Genomic DNA, 24,793 nt, shown 5'->3' on the forward strand with positions numbered 1-24,793 from the left:
AAAATATTTTGTTGCTTAAGGTAACATTTCATATCTTATCTATGGCATATTTATGAAAATGTAGTCAAAGTTGCAAAATATGTTCCTTAAGGCAACACTACTTTGACTAGAAATAGTAAAGGGAACATATTGGAACATCAATTTGCAGGTTTATGAAGTAACTATGAACAAAAATTTTTTCCTAAAGGAAATACTATTTTATATCTTTTCTATTGCATATTATGACTGTTTGTAAAGAGTATACGTATTATCATTTTGACTAAAGATATTTCAGGGAACATGTGGGAATATCAGTTTGAAGATTTATGAAAGTATATAATTATAAATATGAATTTTCTTCTTAACGCAAAATTAATTTAGATCTTATCTAAATGCATATTATCACAGCATAGTAATAGCTGTAGAAAAAAGTCCCTAATGGGGACACATCATTTTAACTAGACATTAAGAAAACGTTGTTGGATATTTTTTTTTTATTCTTGAAGCAGCATCATTTATATCTTATCTACTCCATGTTAAGACAACTTGGCTCAAGTTTAAAAAATAAATGCCTTAAGGTGACAAATCGTTGTCACCTTAAAACACTTATTTTTTGAAAGTGCCTTGAGATGACAAAATGATTTGTCATCTTATAGCACTTATAGAATATACACAAATACTATAATTCTTAACTTCTGCACTTCAGGTTACACCTAATTAGCCAACATTGGAACTAAATGGTATAAACTTTGACAGGAAACATTTATTATAAAAAATCATAAGAAATCTAAAGATATTACTTTGATCATATATATTGATCTTTAATTTTAAAAATCCTTCTTGATCTTTCTTTTCGACAATAAAATGCTTTGCTTGTTTTTTAGGCTGAAAAAAAAAACTTGATTTATAGCTATGATATACAATTAATCATTTTCAAAAAATTCCTTAAATAATGCAAATAATATTCAAATGTTGCACTATTTACAAGATCAAATGTTTAGTCTGTAGCAACAGTGGCATATGTCATCAAGATGCTTTTGCGGCATCTGGAATGCGTTTTCTGTTGTCCTCAACAACTTGTATTAGTTTCTGCATTTCAGATTCAGTTTTTGTGATGGATTGATTGAATATGCTCATAAGAGCAACAGAACGCTCAGCAGTGTCATTGATAACTTTTACAGATTTAACAATTGCTTTAGTATAACGAAATTCAGCAATTTCCTCCCAGGTCTTTGGATTGGTTCCAGATAAAATGGTTACATCGAGACCAAGTGACTGCAAAGCAGCAGTTGATGATGATGTAACAAGCTCATGAAGTTGCATCTTTTCCAACTTGTTTAATTCTGCTGCTGGACACTTTATACCCCTGACACTCCAATCAGCTCCACTTTGAATCATAGCTTCAACAATCAACTTTTTTTCTGTCACAAACCCTGTCAGAAAATAATGAAAGTGGAATCATTTCTGACCCAAGGTACCAAGTGTGATTTTGAAGCGTCTTCATAGCAGCATTTGAAATGACCTTGTTAATCTCAGAATATCGTTTAATTCTTGTGAAGAGCATCTGGTCATTTGCTGGAGCATCACTTGCAATTGGACAGGCAATCCATGCTGGTACATAGATATGAGCAGCAACGATACAAAATTCGCACAAGTTGATCTGTTCTTTCATAGTCAGCTTGAATTCATTTCTTAAGAGGTATATCTTCATACAATAGATGACTTTAGCCATCCATCTAGCCATGTGATAAGCTCCCGGCATGCGAAAGCGAAACTTCTTGGTGGCATAGTCTGATAACGGAAAACCCAAAATTAAAAGGCACAGCTCGATCATCTCTTTGTAGTCTTCTCTTGGTAAGTACGAAGAGTCATCTGATAAGAAAGGCTGCAGAAATCAGCCAGCCTCTGATCTAAGTTGCTGAAGCTGTGGTTCAGCAAGATGGGCGTCATCTAATGGAGCATAATTGGCTTGATTTATGCTTGGCCAACACTTCTGAAATCGTTCAAATAGAGCTATGTTGGGCCCACTGCTGGGTCCAAGCAAAACTGAGTATATTTCCCCAATAATTACTTCATGCATATGGTGACGGCAAGCAAAGTAGAGAAGATTTTTCTCCATCAACTTCTCTAGCAAGATGCATGCACCATTTTTGTAACCCGTAATTGACGCTGTTGTGTCAAAACACATACCGACAATATAATTTGCAACATTCCATACGATCAGTAACTGGAAGGTTGCTTTTGCTTGTGCCAATCCAGTGCCAGATGATATCTTTACAATACCCAGTATTTTCTCCACATTACAACCAGTCACATCTATAGCAATTCTATCAACATTGGACTTTTGATTTTCATAGTTGGTGCTGTGTCTCATCATCTTACCATCCCAGTGGACGACCATATGTTGTTTTTCACTTGACATAAATTTCTGTCGAATATGATTTTCAGTTGATGAACGGTGCATGATGCGTTTGCAGCGGACTGTTGATCTTGATAATGGTGTACTTTGGAGGTCCTCTCCACTTGCTCTAGCAATTGCAGCTGCCAATATAGTGAATTTTTGGTCAGATAAATTGATTCGATCAAGTGTGGATGATACATCTGGAGAAGACAAAATTTCATTGAGAATATGTGGCTTTTTATTTTAAGGACTTTGTTCACAGTCAGTTGATTGGGCAACTAGTTTTTTGTAATAAATCGGAATTTCTATTTCATAATCATCATTGTCATCAGGAATGTTACTGACTTCTGTTGCTTTGCTATCACTATCACAATCAAGACTAAAGTGGCTACAGCTAGGGGTAAGGACAGCATTTGCTTTTTGTCTTCTCTCTTGCTCATTCTGCTTTCTTTTTGTTTCTGCTTGTTGAGGCTCTGCTGTTCGCTTTTCTTGTCGAGATAATTTTACATCTTCTCCAGCCATCTTCATCATAAGAGCATTCTTTTGGTCTTCCAGAAATATTTTATCTTCATCAATTTTAATTAGCTTGTTTGCATCCTTGTGTGAAATGTCAAACAGTAAATCTAATTTGATACTAAAATCTTTCTCTCTAGCAATCTGTGACTTACAAGCTCTTCCTTTATTCTTTTTTATTAAATTATACTCATCAACACATGCTTTCACTTTTGATACAATATGAGGCTGGTAAGTCATTGGAATTCTGGCTTTTTTCCAGATGTGAGCTAAACCATTAGATGTTGCTTTTGCACTGGCTGGAACTGTTTGTTTCAATGCTTTGTGATAGTGGAAAAACTTCCTTAACACATCAACCATCGTTGGAAGGACATTGTTTGGTAGGTTCTTATCAGGTTGACCAATCAACTATATTGCAGTTCGATTACGTGTCAAAGGAAAATTTGAAGAACTTATCTTTTCACTCATTTTCAGCAACAAGCTAAAATTAAATGAAACCAAATTAAACTCAACTTGAGAAATTAAATATTAATTTGCAAACATAATTTAAAATATGTGATCAATATTTCAATATGAATGTGATGAAATAATAAGTATTACAAAACTACAAACACTAAAGTAAGTTAAGTCACCTAATAACATAATTTTTACATAACAATAATTCAGCTGGTCATTATTCGAATAACAGGAAGGATTATTGCATCATTTGGCATTAAACCATGGCTGGCCATGGGAGAAAATATATATCCAGTACTGCAAAGTGTTTGCTTTGGAAAATCACGGATGAACTTGATATAGGTTAGTTCATACATTGTTTTTATTCATGTATACCACTAACCGCAGTAGTTTCGTGCCAGCAGCTTTGGGTGAGCTAATTAAACAGTTATTAAAATGAAAATGATTTAGCAGAAACACTGCAAACCAGGGCACTCCAGCATTCAAGAATGTGAAAACATTCATGGACATATTAAAAACTTTCTCTCTGCTAGAGAAATATTTAGCCCACTTGGACTAGAAAGAGCTATTCACGAAGTAAACCGTAAAAAATCATTTTCTGATTGCCAAATGCAATTTGCTGATGGACTACCATACCATGTGTTTTTTAAAACCTCATTTGCAGATGATAATTATTCACAAGCTCGATTAGGTCTGTCAAGCGAGCAACATCAGGTAGCCTTCCTTTCACCTATTTATGCTAAGAAAGCATCATTATCATTTGTATGTATATTTACCTGCTCGCTGTTGATTAAAGTGAACATTTACAAATAGTACTAAAGTGAAATTTTGTTATGAGCTTCTTTTCTTTATTTAGCATGATGTATAACACATATAGTTTGTATCGTTTTGAAATATTGATTAAATTCCTGTTAAGCTTGTTATTTATAATAATAATTAATAGATGGATAAACTCTATAAATGGTTACACAAAGCGTTAAGAAAAATAAAACCAAGTTCATGTTACACAATGCTTGTGATTAAGTTAACTAAATTGTTGTGTTAATCTCTGAAATACCCAAATAATTGGTTATGCACTTTTAAAAATTTGATTTCTCTTGTCAAAACATTTGTACTCTGTATAATATTTCCTATATCCAAAATATCTCTTTTTCTTTCTTTCAAACCGAATTTGCTGTTTTAAACCAGATATTTTAGTCTTGTTCAGGCCCGACACAAACAGGTGTCAAATAGGTTGCCCAGTAATGATACTACCCAAAAAAAAAAAACATATTCACAATTTCTAAAATGTCGTTCTTGAAAAATGAAATGGTCACCTGAATAGTCTTTTTTTTAAGCACATGTTTAATATATAAGATGTAAGAAAATAAAATTTTTTTTGTTTTACTAAAAACTAAAGTTATTTTACTCCAAAAGAGGGTTTAAAGTATTATCGTTAGTTTTATTTATGTAAGTTTCATCTATTCAAAAATGAACAAGCCTGTAGAAAAAATTTAGTTCCCGAAGTCTTATTTTAATTTCGCAGTAAACAAACTAAAACTTTAACATTTTAAACATAATTATAACGTTCGATCACAGCCGGCACATATAGTTCCCAACATGTGTTTGGAACTCTTGTTCGTAACGTGATGAGTACGGTCGCCTGTTACCCGCCTTCACGTGTTTAAGACGTTGCGTTTTACACGTAAAAATCACGTAATTAGTTTCGTTCCTAGTCCGTAGTGTATTTCATTAGCAACACGTGTTCGATACGAGTTCTTTTAACTCAAATAACTATGGCATACATATGCCAAATAAAACCATATGGTTATATTTGACATATGACTATATGACATGAATAGTCATATAGTCATATTTCATATAGCCATATGGTCATATGACTATAACCATATGGCTTACATATCTATGCAACAGAGCGTTTATTAAGATTTCATTTATATAAATGTTTTATAGTATTGAAACTTTTAAAATATTGAAAACTTTTAGAGTGTAATAGTATTGCACCAAACTTATAGAATTTAGGTAAAACACGCTTTTTTAATATAACTGACAAAAAAAACACGTATGAATTGAGTAATAGAATTAGTCAACAAGTCAGTACAGGGTAATATACTGTTAAAAACTAATCCTTAGTTTTATTAAGTTTGTCTTCAAATGATAGGCGATGCCGCTGTTCAACTACGACTCTTTTACGTGATTGCTTTAAGCGCTCACTCATTTTAGTTTTGAGGTATGTCTCTAAACACGATTTCCACTTTTGTGTTAAAGACTTCAACATGATTATTAGTAAACTCGATTAATGCAACGTGATCAGTATAGTTTTTTCCAGGAACATTATTGGCGTACATAAGATTGACTTTATTCTGGACTTCATTAGTCATTAACATGTCAAAGATAGATGCAATGTGCTCCTTTTAATTGTCTGCTGAGAGAGCCAAAGCATCAAACGATAATTTTAGTTTTCGTTGAAGTTCAACGTCTGCTTTTAATTTAGCTTCAAAAGGAACAAGGTCTTTTGAGTTGCAAATTCGGTCAAAGAAACTACTGTCATCGTTGTCCGCGTTGCTTGTTAAAATTTCGGCCAACCGACTGATTTTTTCTCCAATAAAACTAATCGGTGGTTGATATGTGACAAAGACAACATCCCTTTTCGTTGAAACTCGGCCACCTCCAATGGTTATATGGTGTTTTCACTGTTTACTCGCGGAGCTCTTCTATTATACATAGTTGAATGCGATTTTGCATTTTCTGTAACTATTAAAAAACAAAGAATATAGTAAAAACTATTTATAGAGTTTTATAAATATATTTCAATTTTATATAATCATTTTTATTAATATATCAATATCAAAAGTATCTTTTGAAATAATTTTTAATATAATAAATATAATTTAGCTATAAATATATTATTTGTAAATAGAAACTGTATAAGCAAACTGATTATAGAGTTTAACCAAACTCAAAAATATTGATCAGATTTTGTGCTGGCAAAAAATTTTCCTGTTTTAGCAGGAAAAACCTTTAAATTTCGCAAATGCTCATGGGAATATTTTTGTTTTAACTTTACTTAATTATAACATTTTTATGTTATTGTCACAAAAATATATATAGTTTATTATTAAACAGTATCTTCATCGTATGATACATTAAATAAGGCCAAACTTAAATCTACACATCGTAAAAAATCCAACAATATATGACAATGTCAAGGGTCAATTCACAAAATAAAAATTAGTTAAGGGCAAGCATTTCTCTAGCCTCCCAAAAGAAAAAAAAATAAAAGAAACCTGATTCAAAGTATTGTTCATTGTAACCAATATCTTTCTCATAGATTGTGTCTATTCCACTGGAAGCAGGAAGAGATGATAGCATTTTATCATGCTTTAAATCTGGAACAAAGGTAGCAGGAAGAGATGTTAGCATTTTAGCTTGCTCTTGATCTGAAACAAAGGTATACAAGTTCAAATAATTGTACATATATATATATATATATATATATATATATATATATATATATATATATATATATATATATATATATCTTTAATAAAATTTTACTAAAACACATGAAGATATATTATGCTGTATTTGACTGGATGATCACAATAAATATTTTGGATTACTAGGATTTTAGAAGTACTACTACATGTGATTAAAATTTATTTAAATCAACCTGTTCCATCTTTCTCTTTTAAATTTGATGATATTGGCAATAATGTGGATGTTACAGCTTCACTTTCTAAATCATTGAAAAAATAAAAGCAACTATTTTATGTAAGCTTTTGGATACCAACATTTGTTTATAAAAAGCAAAAGTTAGAAGAATTATAATTGATATAACTAAATAAGATCCAAAAAAGAATATCCTTCGGTTTAGTAACGGTTTAGATAAAAATGAACAATAAAAAAATTACATTTGTATCTATAAATTCTTGTCTATGTAATAAAAAGTGTGTTAAAAATAAATCTTTATAAAGTAGAATTTTATTTTTATTATCCTCTATTACCACAAAATTATTCTACTAGCATAAAAACTGAATCTACTCATCATACATATGAATATTGTCAATTTTAAAGTCTTACCAACAGTAAAGTCCAATTTCTCCCAATCATTGATCATTATAGTATTACCTTCTGATTGCTTTCTATCCCCAAGATACCGTTCGATACTGGGGTATTTAACTCATCAACTAAAAAAATAAGATAAATGAACTGACTAAACAAAAAAAAGAACACATGATGTCACATAACCAGAAAAAAAATTGAAAATCGAAGATACCACAGGTATTCTCAATAGTAAATACTGTCATTTTTTGTTTTTTATTGTAATTTTTCTTAGTTGTTACATGCTCTTCCATTTCATCACTACAATTTAATAAATATAAAAATTTGATCAACTAACTTTAATTTATTGTCACATGAAATTGACAATATCACTGCTGAAAAGCTGATAAAATTTCTATATATATATTATCAATTTTTGCACAGTTTCCCTTCTTAATTATGGTTACATTCCTCTCTCAACTCTTTAACTCTGAAACAGATAACTTAACAAACAAGGCTGCTGCGCGGAGAAACAAGTTGATGGTAAAAACTAACTTGCAAGTTGAAATTTTAAAACTTACAAACAAAACCATCATTTTGGGTTTTCTTTTTCTGTCTTGAAAATTGAGATGGTTTTTTATCATGATCTGTACTTAGTATTCCAATTTTTAGCTCAAGAACGAGATCGTCACATGAATCTAAATTAAAAAATTACTAATTTCTTATTTGAACTAAGCAATAGACAAATAAACAGTAAAAGAATTTTACTGTTTATTAATCTTAAAGAAAATAAAAAATTACAAACTATTTGAACGCTTTATTTTTATTACGGGAACGAAAACCAAGATTTAGTAGGCTATGTGCGCAATTTGATCATTGATAGCACTGAATTAATAGGATTTCTTCGAAAATGAATAAGGTCGTTTTCAAAGTCGATCCAACGACGTGGAATTATGTCTTCAACAATGTTTCGTCCTTCTTCCCAAACAGCAACATTGAATTTATGCCCTGTCATTTTTTAATTAACTAAGTACAAAATTTTTTTAAATAACAACTTTTTTGACTAAATTTTTAATAAAAGTTTACTTTAAATAATAAACTGAGTAAAACACTTCGAAAATAAAATTGAATTTTATTATTATAACTTTTAATTTCATTAGTATTTATTTTATAATCTTTTATATCTTTGTAAATATTATTATAGAAAAATATAAATGTTATTTCTGAAACAACATTTATATTTTTACTTAAAAATTGTATCAAAGTACATGATCATAGGCTCACATCTAATTTCACTGAACATTATATATAAATAAGTTAATACCAAATAAAAAGACAATTTTTTAATGTTATGTGAGGTCAAACAATAAAACTAATCAAAAAGTCCTAATGTCCATACACAGAATAAACTTGTAAAACAGAGGACAGAAATATTAATTAGGCTTATTATTAACAGGAAAAAAAATTAGGCAATTTGAATGTTTCATAGCATAAAGTTTCTGCTTCCCATCGCACATGTAAAATGTTATAATTTTCCATAATACGCTATTAAGATCAGTACAAACAAGTATTCTAAGCTCCCTGCTATCAAGAGGTACGGAGAAAAAAGGTTGCAAGTGTTTTGAATGTATGTATTTTCATAATACAACTTTTTCATCAGCACTGTTGTCTATCCCAATAACTTTACAGTATGTACCTGCATTGCTTAAAAAAATGCTATCTCTTTTTGTCTCAGACAATTTCATGCGAAGATTTTTTTTTCAACATTTTCGGCCTGACTTGGAATCTTTCTTGAATGCTTTTTATAGCAGAAGCTAAGAACTTTATTCTTAGAACTTTGTACACAGCTTTTCAGTTGTTGAAGATAATATTCAAATGGAAAGCATGAAAGATTTGATAGCGAACAACCATAGTATTTAACATCATTCACTAAATGAAGAAGATTGTGTACATTATAAGTAACAAATGATTTTCCAAAAGCAATTTACAATTTGGAACAAAAGCTTGCAAAAGCTCATTCGCAAAGTCCAAAAGACGAATTCTTTTTAAATCATTTTTACATGTAGTATCATTAAAGCTCTGGAAAAAGCAGAAAAAAATTCACACAGTTCAGAAGACAGTGTATCCCTGAATGTAACAATGCCAGTATATAACAGTAATTGACGAAGTTCTGTAGCCTTCCACCTTTCTAAATGTATTAAACTTCGGGTGCGTCTTCCAAACTCTGAAGGAGTACTTTTTGTTATTTCTATTAAATTCCTAGAAATAAGTTCAAGATTTCCAAAACTTATACGAACATTTCGAGGTCCTGCCTTTATGTAATGCATAAACCTTCTGCATACACCTAAAAGCCAAGATGCGTTATGTCTAAAATAAAATGCTTAATAATATCAAGATTATGTACTTGAGGTAAAGGGCTATTAGATTTTTTGTGCAGTGGATAACTTCCTGCTCGAAATTGTGCATCTGTTCGAAGGTGACCAATTTTATAAGAACAATTCGATGGTGGTATACAATTCCAACACTTGTGCAACACTCACAACCGTACTGAGACGTATGTCCTGCAATACATTTGATAAATGCCCTTGCAGGAGCATCACAAATAAAAGCACGGATTTTAATATTTACATGTTTTCCGTCAACATTAAGTCAATGTTTAAGTAAATTTTTTGCATCAAACACAAAATCACCTAAAAACTCATCAACACTACTTGGTTTACATATACCACAGCAGATAGCAACTACAAAAGGTTGCTGAAAAGACTTAACAACTCTGCAAAGTATAGCCCAGAATTGTAAATTAGACGACTTATACAAAGGCAAACCATCAACATTTAAATCTATTTAAACTCATTCATCAATATTTGATATTAATTGATTTAATGACTCACAAATACCACTTTCCAAACCAAAATAAATATATTGACCACTATATTTTTCAACAATATCAACCCGACGAGGAGTAGACAGAAAAGCGCGTGGATCTTTTGGTATATTACCAAAAAATCTGTCACTATTTCTGAGCAATTTTAACAGATTACAGAACTGTTCTCTCGGCAAATTACAGTTTACAGCCCAATATGTCAAGCCTTCAACAAATTCATTAGTTTATGAATTCGATTGCAATACTCTTTGATTTTTGCATTGGTGGATATTTTAATTTCTAAAAATTCCTGATTTTCAACATTTTCCCAAGTGGATTAATCATATTCAATATTATTCATATGATCATTTTTTACTGAAGCAAATGGTTTATCAGATGTAATTGGTGGTTCCTCATCAGAATTGCAACTATTATTTAGAAAACACTGATTTTCTGCTGACGTAATTGACCTTCTTCTTTAGCTAACTGAACTGAATTGGCAGCTCTCCATCTTTTCATATAATCTTTTTTAGATTTTGAGCATTTCAACCGCTTCATACTTTTATATAAATATACTTACTATTTCATAAGATAAACATTTGCTTCAAAATACGTATTACATAAAAAAAAAAAAATTACATACAAATAAACCTTATTATATTAACAAAATTACAATACAAATGAACACACGTTACATAATTAAACAAATAAAACAAGAAAAATAACTAAGTGACACAAAATTTAATCATCTAATTTAAGAGGGTTTTATTACTGCGTATTTTGTATGAGGAATACGCAGAACATGTTTAAAATACGTACAGAAGATCTTTTACAGATTCTTTTTCTTATATAAGACAACTCCTTGCAAAAGGTAAAATTTGGTTAAACATTGTATTTAACACGTGTTGAGAACTGCCGGTGTGATTTTAAGTTTTAAACACGTGTTGAGAACGAGTGGTGTTATTTGACACGCACTATGCCGGCTGGAATTATATGTTAAAAGTCCTATATTATTTAAATGATTACTTAAATTTAAGTTCTATAAAAATAAAAATAAGCTTTGCATGTTTGTATAAAATCGGCAACAATTTGATCAATCCTTTCTGTTTTTAACCCTTTAAGAGCCCCGTGCAGCAGATCTGCAATAAATATTTATTAACCTGGCATTTGAGTAAGGCTTATCTATTCATGTTAAAAAAGCCCATTGTGGCATGTTTTCAACAACAGTTTCGTTACGTAATTTATCTGGATATTGTAAGCTTGTGTTTTCAAGACAAACACCAACACTCAAATCTTATTTTGAAAGAATGACAATATTGTCTATAATGTGGCTCCAAATTAGTTTCTTTTATATAATTTTATAACAGTTAAGATACGAATTTAATATTTCTTCTTATATAAAGAAGTTTAAAGAAGTTCTTGCAAGTATTTGTTATAGTTATTATAATTTTAAATGCATGAAATAGCATGTTTAGGTTTTATGCAGCAGATATGCTGCAATGGGATATTTTATTCATATTAATTCTATTTAACTTATAATTAATTTTAGATGTATAAAAACAAAAATTATAACATAGAAGATGCTCTTGCTTATATTCTTGATGGAGGTAGTGACTTTGGTGACTTGAATGACTCAGATTCAGATTACGAGCCTGAGAATATCAATAAGATTGTAGATAATAATGATTTTTGTGATGAAGGACCTGTTCGGCACCTGAATATAAATTGTGTAGAAGAAAATATCCCTCATGATAATAATGATAGAAGTGATGATGACCAGCCTTTGTCTAATATGGTAAATAAGAACAAACCAGTAAAACGACTTTGGAAAAAGGTTGACATACATGTTGGTGATACAAAATTTCAGGAGCTATCACCGCAACCCATACCAAATGACAGGACTACTTATCAGTTCTTCAAAATGTTTGTCACGGGTGAGCTTCTTAAGACAGTAACAGAGCTAAGCAATCTATACAGCACTCAATCAACTGGTTCAAATAATAATTTAACACCAAAAGAGATTGAAAAATTTATTGGAGTCTATTTACGGATGGGGCTTGTTAAGAAGCCATCGTTTAGACCATATTGGGAAGCATGCATGAGCTATGATGGCGTTAGCTCAATTTTGTCACAAAATCGTTTCTGGTCTATTTTGCGTAGTTTACATTTTGTTGATAATATAAATGTAACACAGGAAACTAAGGATAATGACCACATTTTGAGCGGAAGTTGCGCCTTTGGATTACAGGACTGCGCACAAATTTTTTGAAGGTATCACCAAAAGAATTTTACAGTGTGGATCAAATCATAATAGCTTTTAAAAGAAGCTCTCTAATAATACAATACCTACCAAACAAACCAATCAAATGGGGATTCAAAATTTGGGGTAGAAGTAGATCTAGTGGAATTCTTTATGATTTTGATGTTTACCAGGGTAAAGAAACCGAATCGAGTAAAGCATCAACATATGGAGTCGGTGCATCGATAGCCCTTAATATGTCATCCAGCTTAACATCTGGTCATAACTTTAAAGTATTTGCATGTAATTTTTTCACATCGCTAACTCTGTTGGATATGGTCAAAGAACGATCAATTTCGTTTGTAGGCACAATTCGTACAAACCATTTGACTTATTGACCTTTACTATGTGAAAAGGATTTACGTAAAGATGCCAGTGGAAGCTGTGATTATAACACTGACGCATATTCAAATTTGTTTTAGGTTCGCTGGTATCATAACAAAGCTGTTACTTAAGTATCTTAATATGTTGGAATTGAACCAGTTCATACTGTTAAACGATATGACTGAAAGTATAAAAAGTATATAAATGTTAATCAACCCTATATTATTAAAACATAAAACTAAAACATACAACAAGTATATTGGTGAAATCGATAAGCTTGATGTACTCGTTTTACAAAGCAAATCTTAAGTGTCATCGTTGGTATATCTACATTTGGGCGCATACAATAGCGATTGCACTAGTAAATTCATGGTTTCTATACCGTAGAGATTTAAAGTTAACAAAACCATAAACAAAACATGTGCCCCTGAAAAAGTTTCAAGCAGAGGTTGCAACAAGTCTAATAAAGACAGAGAAATGTAAGGTTGGCAGACCATCTCTTGAAGTTATGATATCACCAAAGGCTAAAAGATCTGTGGTTCAAAGCAACCCAACGCAAGACGTAAGACAAGACGGAGTAAACCATCTACCAGCATACCCTGAAAAAAGGTAGCGATGTAAAAAATGTCCTGCAGGATTTTCATACATTCAATGCCAAATATGTAATGCTTGGCTTTGTATACAATGAGAACGAAACTGTTTCAAGGATTTTTATTTATAAGAACTGGCAATACTAATAGAGACATAAAAACATTTAAAACCTTTTTTTCCCTTAAAAGCCCATTGTAGCAGATATGCTTCAATTATAAAAAGTTCATTCTCAAAAAAAAAGTTCAAAAAAAGTTATGTTTTTGTATTTTGCACCCCAAAACATGTATTACACAGTTGATCATAATTTTTTTTAAAGTTAAGCTCTAAAGGGTCAATTTCAGATGATATGAAATAAAGATTATTTGGTTTCTTATTTATTAACTTTGAATTCAACTAATACATTATTAACTGCAACTGTCTGAATTCGAATGCACTTGTTAGAGAAATCATTCGTTACTTCTCACAGTTTTACTATACAACTAAGTATTATAAGAAAAGATGCATAACTTCATAAAAGTTTCCAGTCTTGGATATATCTTGTATCAAATCTTATTTTAGATAAATCACTACTTTATATTATCAAAGTAAATAATAATATTCTCATTTCCTATGTTTCCCAAGTTTCCTTTTGTAAGTAAAGTTTAATCTAAGGTTTATTATATTGCCTCTCTCTTTTTGTTGCGTGAATATATATATATATATATATATATATATATATATATATATATATATATATATATATATATATATATATCTGTTATTTAAATGGAGAAAAACAACATTTTAAAAGTACTTAAAGTTTCGTTTTGACGAAACTTTAAGTACTATTAAAATGTTGTTTTTCTCCATTTAAATAACAGATATATATATATTGCTCTATTATTATAATATTGAGCACTCTTTTACGCACAAGAGCTTTGTATTATTTTGATATAATACATAACCAATCAGTATATATATATATATATATATATATATATATATATATATATATATATATATATATATATATATATATATATATATATATATATATATATATATATATATATATATATATATATATATATATATATATATATATATATATATATTTTAAATGACGACATCTTGTATGAGAGTTGAATAAATTTAATATATGAACTTCAATAAATACAAATTCTATCAATACTAATTTTTTATTTTATCTAAGAAATTTTCGCTATATTATTGATACTAGCATCTTCAGCTTTAATTACATATATTTGTTAAATTAAATTACAAACAAACATTTAATGGCTTCTTTAAACTTCGCTTTAGCTGGGCTTCTTTAATATTTCGTAGGTATAAAAAGTATGGCGTCCAGAATTGCGTTTTTACATATTGACCGTCATCTAAATTCATACCTCCATTTTTAGGTCCGCATTTGTTGAACTGAGTTTCGATTGCCTCTCGAACTATTCTTTCAAATTTTTTGGGTTCTACTTTTAGCGTCTTTACATGATCCCATTTTATATTACATGAACATTTAATTTTATGATGGCCAATTGCAGATTGTTCTAATTTTTCTTCAAGAACATTTTTTTGGTGTTGCTCTGTTCTTGCTGCTATTTTCATTTTTGTTTCGCCGATGTATTTTTGTTTACACTTGCATTCTATTAGGTATACTCCGGGATGGCTATTTGATGCTAGTTTTGTTTTGTTGCGCGAAGTTAGCAAAGATCTAAGATTTGCACTGGATTTAAAGACTGCCCTGTAACCTGCTTTTCTAAAGATTGTTCGAAGTTTTAGTCATAATATTGGGATCCACGGTAGTGATATAGTTGGCATAGTTGCTTCGTTGTTAGATAAAACTATTTCATTTTTTGAGTGTCGTTTTTTTATAGCAATATTTGCAAGGTCTTGTAATTTCTTCTTTTTGTATCCATTTTCAGCAAACACATTTATTAGGAAATCGATTTCTTTATTCAACAGCATTTCAGAGCAAATTGATAAAGCTGTATGAATAAATCCTTTAAATATTCCTTCCAAGATTTTTTGATCGTGGTTTGAATTGGGCTTAACCTGAATATTTGTTATTGCTTTTTCTCGATGTATGTTAAAATCATATTTACCTTTTTGATTATTTGTTATTTGGATGTCTAAAAAATTTAATTTTTTGTTTTCATCTTCCAATTCAATTGTGTATTTGATGGCATGATGTTGACTGTTTAATATTTGTTGAAAATCCGTTTTATCTTTATTTGTAAATCTTGCGTCTTTTATCAAAATTTGTAAATCTTGCGGCATTATCTTTATTTGTAAATCTTGCGGGGCTATCATCTACGTACCTGAAAAACGATTTTATTTCTAACGGTGGATTAGAATGAAGCGCAATGTTGATTGCTTTATTTTCAAAAAATTGCAGAAAACCTTCCGCAAGTACTACCATGAGTGAAAGTCCTATTGGACCTGAATCTACAAGTTCGTGAATTTCTTCATTCCGTAAAAAGTACAATTTATATAAACACAGTTCTATTAGTGAATTTATTTCTGAAACGCTTAGTTTTGTTAGTTTATTTAAACTTGATAATAGAACTGTGTACTCCCTAATTAACCTTTTTGATAAATACATTAAAAGTTTTAGCAGTGAAACGCTTTCAAAGATATAAAAACATCAAAATAAAAATTTTCTGCCATTAAATTGATCAAATATGTTCTTTCTTGTGACGCTTTTAATGTACTTGAAAACGATTACAGATTCCTATAAACTAATTACCTGTTTCAACATTTTTTTTACGTTTTAAACTTATTTTTAAGAAGATGGGCTCAATCAAGGTGATAAAGCGATTATTTGTATAACACGTTAAAAAACTTAGAACTATTCGCAGCAAAAGCAAGACGTTTTCGTAATGGAACCTGGACATGCGAACTAACAAATGCTTTTGAAATGTAAGAGTAACTTTTTAAAATAAAGCTAGCAAAACGCAGAAAAACCTCAAAAGGTTTGTTAGGATTTTTCTAAAATAACTGTTATTACTAGATGTTAAGAGAGAAAAATGTTAAACCAAAAAATGTATGTATGTATGTATGTATGTATGTATGTATGTATGTATGTATGTATGTATGTATGTATGTATGTATGTATGTATGTATGTATGTATGTATGTATGTATGTATGTATGTATGTATGTATGTATGTATGTATGTATGTATGTATGTATGTATGTATGTATGTATGTATGTATGTATGTATGTATGTATGTATGTATGTATGTATGTATGTATGTATGTATGTATGTATGTATGTATGTATGTATGTATGTATGTATGTATGTATGTATGTATGTATGTATGTATGTATGTATGTATGTATGTATGTATGTATGTATGTATGTATGTATGTACGAACAACAGCAGGTACTAATAAAACAGCAAGAAAGTAGCGATGTTACTGTTATTTGTTATTATCATACATTTAATTTGTCTAACTTTACAAATTTTTACCTATTCTGTCTCAACGTGGCTGTAGCAATAAAGTTGATACGAAGCCGAAGTTAACCATTGACTGTAGGGAAAAGAAAAATTCATCGTCATTCAAAATTTTGCCCAGCGCACCAGTACTGTAAATGGGTAAATGAAAATTTAAGTGGGGTAAGTATAGAATAAACAGGGGTAAGGTTAAACATTAAAAAAACTTAAGGGTATGGCAAACTAAAAAGACAATTTTGTAAAAAAGTTTATGAGCGACATCAGTTCACATTCTTTCCCAATTACTTCTCACATTATATATACTATATGTTCTCACATTATATATACTATGTGTTATTGCTATATGTCACATTATATATACTATATGTTCTCACATTAATTTATAGTAGAAGAAATGTCGAGCCCGCTTTTTTATTATTGATTTAACTTTCTACATGCATTTTCTAAGCACATGCCAATTTTCAACAAAAAAAAAAATGGGAGCAGATAATTTACTATGTGTTATTCTATAAATACCACATTTTTTATGTAGCCTTAGGCAAACGTTTTTTGAGGTATTTCTTTATAGAAACACATATAAACATAGAAGATTTTTTGAAAGAAGAAAGGTCAAGCTTGATTCTTATATTTTTTTAAAATATGGTTGCTTAACTTTTTTATGAATTTTTTTGCTTACAATTTTTCATGAAAATTTAGTCGATGTTCTCACATTAATTTCGTATTGAAGAAATGTTAAGCCCGCTTTTTTTATTATTAATTCTATTTTCTAAATGTATTTTCTTTTTGCCTGCCATATTTCAGCCAAAAAAAAATGGGAGCAGATATATAACTAAGAACAGCACTTTTGGTACCTTATTTCTGTTTTTATGAATTTTTTTCGGTAACAGCGAACTATAAAAATACGGGGGTGGATAGGGGGGCCAGTTCTTAGAAAAACTTTTTTTTTTTTCTTATTATTTTTGTTATTAGATAACAGTAAAAATGGAAAATAAAGAGATTCAAAAATATATAGATTCTTTACCAGATAGTAAGCAATTTTTTTTTTCATAATTATATTATTGCTAACTATTTTTAAAACAATAACATAAATGTAAAAACCTTATTTTTTTTGTTTATCTTAATAAGATAATCTTAAGTATAAAGTCTTTATACTTAAGATTATCTTACTAAGATAAACAAAAAAAATATGGTTTTTAAATTTATGTTATTGTTTTAAAAATAGTTAAATAATTAAAAATCAAAGCAGTTTTAATCTAATATTATTAGATTAAAACTGTATTATTAAATACGGATTATTAAAAATGTATTAGTAATACATAAATCTAATAATATTAGATTAAAACTGCTTTGATTTTATTGATAGATAAAAGTATCATTTCACAGATTCATTAAAATATCATATAAGTATAAAAATTTTATTTATACTTATATGATGTTTTAATGAATCTGTGAAATGATAGCAAATTATTAATCTGTGAAAAGAAGCAAATTATACTTCTCATAAAATAATTTATTCTTAACAAAGTATTTGTTATTACACAAAAAATTTTAAAAACCTATTTGTGTAATAACAAATACTTTGTTAAGAATAAATTATTTTATGAGATGTATAATTTGCTTCTTTCCTTCTAATTTCTATAGAAGTCTACAAATCAAATTTATATTGATTTATTCTTAACAAACATATTTTTTAGTGTTTAGTAGAAAAATGATATAAAAATTACATTCATCTTCTTTTATCATTTTTCTGTTGTATACTACTTCATCCTTTAAATATTAATTAAATAATTATACAAACATGTCTAATATTTGCTTCTTGTTTAGATTATAGCACTATTATTAACGATTTCTTGAGATTTTGTTGGTATAGTTCCCATAACATTTTTCCATTAACTCAATGTTTCTAAGGGTTTTTTTTAAATATAAGATATAATTAATATTGTCTATACCTTTTTATTGATGTACATTAATTTATATATGTTTATTGTTTACATAAGTATATACCCATTCTGAATGTTAGCTTATTGTTTATATACATATAATCTTTATATTTTAATTTTTTAGTTGTTATTTTTTGAACTTACTATTGACAATTACAAGGTGTTATTTTTTATTGTACAATTTTTTTGTTACCTTTAGTTGAATCGACAAGGTCTACCATTGGTAAGTTTGTATATTATAACTTTTGTTATGAATCATAATAACAAACGTTTAAACATGTGTGTCTAGGTTTAACTCATATTTTGTTTAGTTCTCCTTTCATTACTTGCTATAGTTAGTGATTTTGAAAACCAGTAATTTTTATTCTGTGAATATGTTTAATGCTAAACTTCTTCTTTTTTTTTTTTATGCGGAGTCTTACACCTTTTTTAACTTTAGAACCATCTTCATCTGTTACAGTTGGTAAGTTCTAAAAATCTGTTATGCATTTCTTATCAAATACAATATTTATTTTTTATAACAATCTTTTAACCTTAGTTCCAACTTTAACTACAACAAGTGGTAAGTTAAAAAACTATTACCTTTTAATATGTGTATGTATTTCTCAACAATTGCAATATTTATTTTCTATTAAAACTTATTAACCTCAGGAACATCCTCATCTGCTACTATTGGTATATTTTAAATACTTTACTTTCTAATATCTGTAATCATTTTTCATCAATTGCAATATTTGTTTTTTATTACAACTTTTTTACCTTAGTTTCGTTGTCCTCTGCATCAAGTGGTATGTCTAAATAATATTACTTTTTAATATGTGTATCCATTTGTCATCATTTGCTATATTAATTTTTTATTACAACTTTTTAACCTTAGGACCATCTTCATCTAGTACGATTGGTAAGTTTTAAAACTTTTACTTTCTATTTGTGTATGCCTTTTTTATCAATTGCTATATTTTTCTTTTTTAAACTTTTTTTTACCTTAGCTTCATCGTCCTCTACATCAAGTGGTATGTCTAAATAATATTATTTGTTAATATGCGTATCCATTATTCATCATTTGCTGTATTAATTTTTTATTACAACTTTTTAACCTTAGGACCGTGTACATATTCTACGATTGGTGAGTTTTAAAAATTTTACCTTCTAATTGTGCATGCATTTTTTATCAATTGCAATTTTTCTTATTGCAACTTTTTAATCTTAGTTTCATGTTCATTTGCAACAACTGGTATGTCAAAAAACTATTACTTTTTAATATGTGTGCACATTTCTCAGCAATTGCAATATCTTTAAATGACAACTTTTTATGGCTTTAGTTCCACCTGCTCAACCTTCTGCTGGTAAATTTATGTATTAAAAATGTATCTGAATGGTTATCAAATTTTTATTATTCCTATTAATATACACTGTTTATTACATTTATATTGTGCTCTCATTTGAATTCTCATAAAAGGAAAATCACTAGCAGTATTAAAATTTTTACTCTTATTAAAAATTTGTTTACCTTTCAGTGATTTTAGTCAATAATTTTATACATTTAGATAAACTTTAACAAGTAAAAAATTTGTATTAAGTGTTACATAATGCCAGTTGTTACTAATATAATTATTATTTATTTGCATTTAGAGCTTACATATGAAGCCTACAGAGTTTACAGGACCCAGCATCCTGGACCCACCAGCAACAAATCATATTTACGTTGGATCCGGTTTGGGGGCAAAGATGATCCTCTTTTTAGATGGCCTTATCATCCCCCCAAACAGGAGTGCTGGGGACAGCAGCAGAGGTAATGCAGAAAGAGGCAGAAGAGGTCGACATAGGCGGAATGGTGGCAGCCATTATGTTAACTTCAATATAAAGAATTAAAAAGTTAACATGGTGCCACCATTCCTTTATCTTCAATAATATACAATATTAGTTAATTTGTATTTCTTATTGTCCCAATTTTTACATTAAATTATTCTTGATATTTTTTTATTTTCACCTAAGTTTTTTGCCAAAATAATTATAAAAAAGAATTTTAACAATTAACAAGTGTAGTAGTTGCAATAAATATTTTCCATATTTTCAATATTGTTTGAGATAAAATAAATTTGTGGTACTCATCAATAATTAGCATTTTCAAATGCAAATAAGAACTTTATAGCCTATATTAGATACAAGTTTTAATTTATGAATGCCATTTCAAATGTTAAGTGTTATTAAATGTGTATAGTCTTTTGCGTACTTTTTTAGTTTTCTTATTTTAGTTGATTAAAAATGTTTATTTGGCTTTTGTAAAAAAAAATTTTTCTTAAAATAGTTGGGTTTATATTCATAGTTCCTAAAAAAGTGATTTGCATTATTCAAATTTAAGTATTAGTCGGACCATAGTTGAACAAGTACTTCTTTGTATTAGGTATGTATAATATTTTATAAGTAAATTCTTTTAAAAAATTTTATTTTTATGTTGTATTATCAATTGTTAACAATTTATAATATATTAGTGCATTACTTTTTATGAAATTTAATTAAAATTAAAATATATCAACTTTTCAATTTTACTCTTTTAAAGGAATTATGGGTCCAAAAAATAGTGGATATGTGTTTGCAGATGCAGTGAAATACTATTTAGCTGGAAACTTCAATTTGCACAATGAAATATTTACACACTGTAAAAATGGACATGTAATCTTGTCATTTACTAATAACGGTGAGTCAGTTAGTAAAACTCTTAAACAAGTGAATGAGTTATTTAATGAGTTATTAGTAAACGTCAACTCTATAATGTTCTTAACGTTGCCAAAAAATTTACTTGCAATTATGCAAGGGATTGTTCAAAGTTTGATGATTTTTGTAATCAAACTATTACTTATTATCCACAGAGCGTGCCAATGAGCCAGGAAATACATCCTAATCAGAGTACTTCATCGACAACTGTTTCAGGGTCTTCTGCTCTGTCACTTCATGAAGATATTTCAATTTTACCTCTAGTCAACAGTTAACCCTTGTCTGTAAAATCCTTAGATTTAAATGAAACAAGAAAGCTTACATCCAGAGAAGAAGTAACCCCTAAGAAAGGAAAACTCCTTAAAAGGTTATCATATTTATCTTCTCAGTTAGCGAGCTCGACTAGAGAACACAGGAGAAAAATAACAAAAGTTAATTCAAAATATAATAGCATGCCATATAAGTTAAAAGTATTCAGGCAAAGCATCAAAAGAAAAGAAGATATTATTAAAGCTTTGAGGATGGAAGTTAGGGAACTAAAAAAACAAATTAAAACTTATCATTACAGTAGGTTAATTCACAATCTTAAAGCAAAATAAAAGGCATCACAAGTAAAAGAAACACAAAACTTAATGCAGATAAAACTAAAACATAATACTGATAGTAAGGCAAGCAAAAAGGTTATCGCTCAATTAGAAAACGATATGTCAGAAAACGATATGTCAGAATATATGTCAGAAGATAATAAAAGTTACCCATTACAAATGAAAATGATAATTTATGGCATGTTATTAGCAATTGTTCCAACAGGTAATATTCCATTTCTAATTGCAAAAGTTGGGCAATATTTGGGAATTAACTTTACTGATATTCCTCATCGTTCAACTATTGAGCAAATGGCTCGTGAGCTTGGCAGTATAGCAGAACTGCAAGCAGCAGAATGGGCTATGAGTAATTCTCATCTTACTCTTGGATTTGATGCAACAACACAAGAGGGTGTTCATATCAACACTGTTTATCTCACATCTGAAAACAACTGTCATGTTATTGCTCTGGACCAGTTACCTTGTGGAACAGCTGTTGATTATGAAAGCCATATATGTGGAGCAGTTGATCATTTAGCTTTTATTTTTTCAGATTTTCACTCGCATCCCTTTAATGAATGTCGTAGTTCAATTATATCAAATATTTCCAACACAATGTCTGACAGAGTCTCAGTTAACCATCTTACTATTACCAAAGTTTTTAAAACATGGGGGAAGAATTTAAATGAGCTCAACTGCCATTGGCACCCTCTAGACACAATTGCCATTTCATATTGTGAAGTTTTGAAATCTCTAGAACTTGAACGTTGCAAATTGTTTGGAAATGATTGTATGGCAGTCAAAATTGTGTTAGCAATTAACAAAATGAGGTTTAAGGATGGCAAAGGTGATCCACAAGGTTTTGTAAATTTTTTAGACAATAAAAAACTACCTCGAGGTATTATTCCACGGTATCGTGGAAACCGTTTGCACATTCTTTTTCATACTTGTTTCATTTTTATGAAACACTATGCTGATTTTCTACATTATCTGACCACTGGAACAGTAAAATGTTTCAGTTTACAACCGATTCTGCGAGAAGCATTTTGTAACACAACTGCTATAAAACAAATGGGAGTGCTTGCGCTGTTTAGTAAACTTCTCAGTGGACCCTGGATGACTAAGTTTTATGTATCAGCTGGTAATGCAAGTTGTGATCATGTCACTGGAATCCAAGTGGTAGAAAATGTTTTGAAGGAAATTACTTGTTGCATATCAGATCCAGGTACATTATTTTGTAGAAAGATGGATTATTTTGGGACAATGCTTGACCCGCATGTTTTGAAACCTATTTCAACCTTAGTCCCCATTGATGCAGTGGCGTACCTAGGGTAAATAGCGCCTGGGGCAAACACCGATCTCGCGCCCCTCTTCCCCCACATAAAGTGCTTAATTAAAATTTTTTAATAAATGATGACACAAACTTTATTTTATATAATATATTTATTTTATATGATATATTATTTCTTAATTTATTTTATATAAATCTCGCTTATTGTATCGCAACCAAGCCTCTTTTGCGCCCCTTTCAGGCTGGCGCCCATGGCACGTGCCCTGCCTGCTTTACCCTAGATACGCCACTGCATTGATGACCAAGTTCTTGAAATGACTTCTGCTTGTCTTAATGCAGTAAAGGATGTTTTGACACGTTAATATAAGAGATATTTCTCCCATACTATTACAGAAGAACTTAAGAAGGAGACAGCTAGTGCAAGGCTTCACAATGTTGATAGTGAAGAGTTAATTGGTATGTTTAGAGATTTCAAAGGACGATGCCCTAATGCAACAATTAGTTACATATCTAGCAAATTAAGATCCAAAAAGAATAGAACTATAGATTACCTTGATAATCTTGAGGAGTTGTCTAGAGAAAAAGTAGTTAAGTGGTCTATTTGCATGGCGCGTAAAAATAGAATTAGAACTCGACTATTACACTGTGAAATTCGAGCAAAGATTGCTGATAGAGAAGCATCTAAACGACAAAAAATGGATGAAAAACAAAAAAGGAATTTGGAGCATGAGCTGCGTGTATTAACTACAAGCGAAATTATAAATTTGTATAAACACTTATCTGTCAAACAACTTGATGATTTAGATGATGTTATGTCTGAAAGAATTGTCGGAAGAAAATTTTTTCATGAATGGTATGTTGCTAATGATTCAAAAACAGTTATTTATGATGGAAGAGTAGAAAAAGTAAACAAGAGACAACAGGATATAATTTACACTATTTCTTACTGGAAGCAAGATGAAACTGATATTGAAGCTGTTGATTATAAGATGAAAAAAATCCAGCTTGTTGCTGATGTTATAACTGGAGAATTAACATTTTCTTGATTTAAATAAAATTAACTTATATGCATTTCATAAAAATGTATGGCTTATTATTAATTATGGTATGCAAAATGGGTACCGCAAGTTTTGTAACTTGCAAATATGGTACAGCAAGTTTTATGGCTTGCAAAATGGGTACCGCAAGTTTTGTAGCTTGCAATTATGGTATAGCAAGTTTTATGGCTTGCAAAATGAGTATCACAAGTTTTGTAGCTTGCAAATATGGTACAGCAAGTTTTATGGCTTGCAAATTTTTCTTGATAGACGGCTTTGGCTTACCTTCACGTGGTGTCTATTGTT

General features: G+C 29.6%; 1 protein-coding gene, 2 long non-coding RNA genes and 3 pseudogenes across 4 annotated transcripts in view; 3 read left to right on the forward strand and 3 right to left on the reverse strand.

Moving 5' to 3' along the window:
* The window catches only part of LOC149890339 (uncharacterized), a 210,980-nt gene that overhangs the window by 163,561 nt on the left and 22,626 nt on the right, over nucleotides 1-24,793 (reverse strand). The gene's annotated exons all lie outside the window — the stretch shown is intronic.
* Nucleotides 977-3,361, reverse strand: LOC149890359 (uncharacterized; annotated as a pseudogene).
* On the reverse strand, nucleotides 5,441-7,707 carry LOC149890360 (uncharacterized; annotated as a pseudogene).
* LOC149890361 (uncharacterized) lies at nucleotides 18,681-19,780 on the forward strand. The gene is made up of 5 exons (XR_016451721.1): nucleotides 18,681-18,780; nucleotides 19,060-19,083; nucleotides 19,300-19,323; nucleotides 19,399-19,422; nucleotides 19,625-19,780. It is a non-coding gene; the product is annotated as an uncharacterized LOC149890361 (long non-coding RNA).
* Nucleotides 19,863-20,995, forward strand: LOC149890362 (uncharacterized; annotated as a pseudogene). Its single transcript, XR_016451720.1, has 3 exons — nucleotides 19,863-19,986; nucleotides 20,183-20,206; nucleotides 20,493-20,995. The product of XR_016451720.1 is annotated as an uncharacterized LOC149890362 (transcript).
* LOC149890363 (uncharacterized) lies at nucleotides 22,208-24,496 on the forward strand. Its single transcript, XM_090084016.1, has 2 exons — nucleotides 22,208-23,384; nucleotides 24,255-24,496. Exons 1-2 carry the CDS (start codon nucleotides 22,208-22,210, stop codon nucleotides 24,494-24,496), a joined length of 1,419 nt encoding a protein of 472 aa, XP_089940142.1.

Source organism: Hydra viridissima, unplaced genomic scaffold (genome assembly GCF_058129835.1).
Source record: "Hydra viridissima isolate aposymbiotic clone 2 unplaced genomic scaffold, HvirCarnegie_v1 scaffold_4, whole genome shotgun sequence".
Classification (NCBI taxonomy): domain Eukaryota; kingdom Metazoa; phylum Cnidaria; class Hydrozoa; order Anthoathecata; family Hydridae; genus Hydra; species Hydra viridissima.

What these genes read in the sequence shown, in the direction of transcription:
- LOC149890363 (XM_090084016.1), top strand. Translation starts at nt 22,208, where the DNA reads ATGCAGATAAAACTAAAACATAATACTGATAGTAAGGCAAGCAAAAAG. An exon ending in TTGTTGCATATCAGATCCAG is followed by an intron (nt 23,385 to 24,254) that starts GTACATTATTTT and finishes TTGATGATTTAG; the next exon opens with ATGATGTTATGTCTGAAAGA.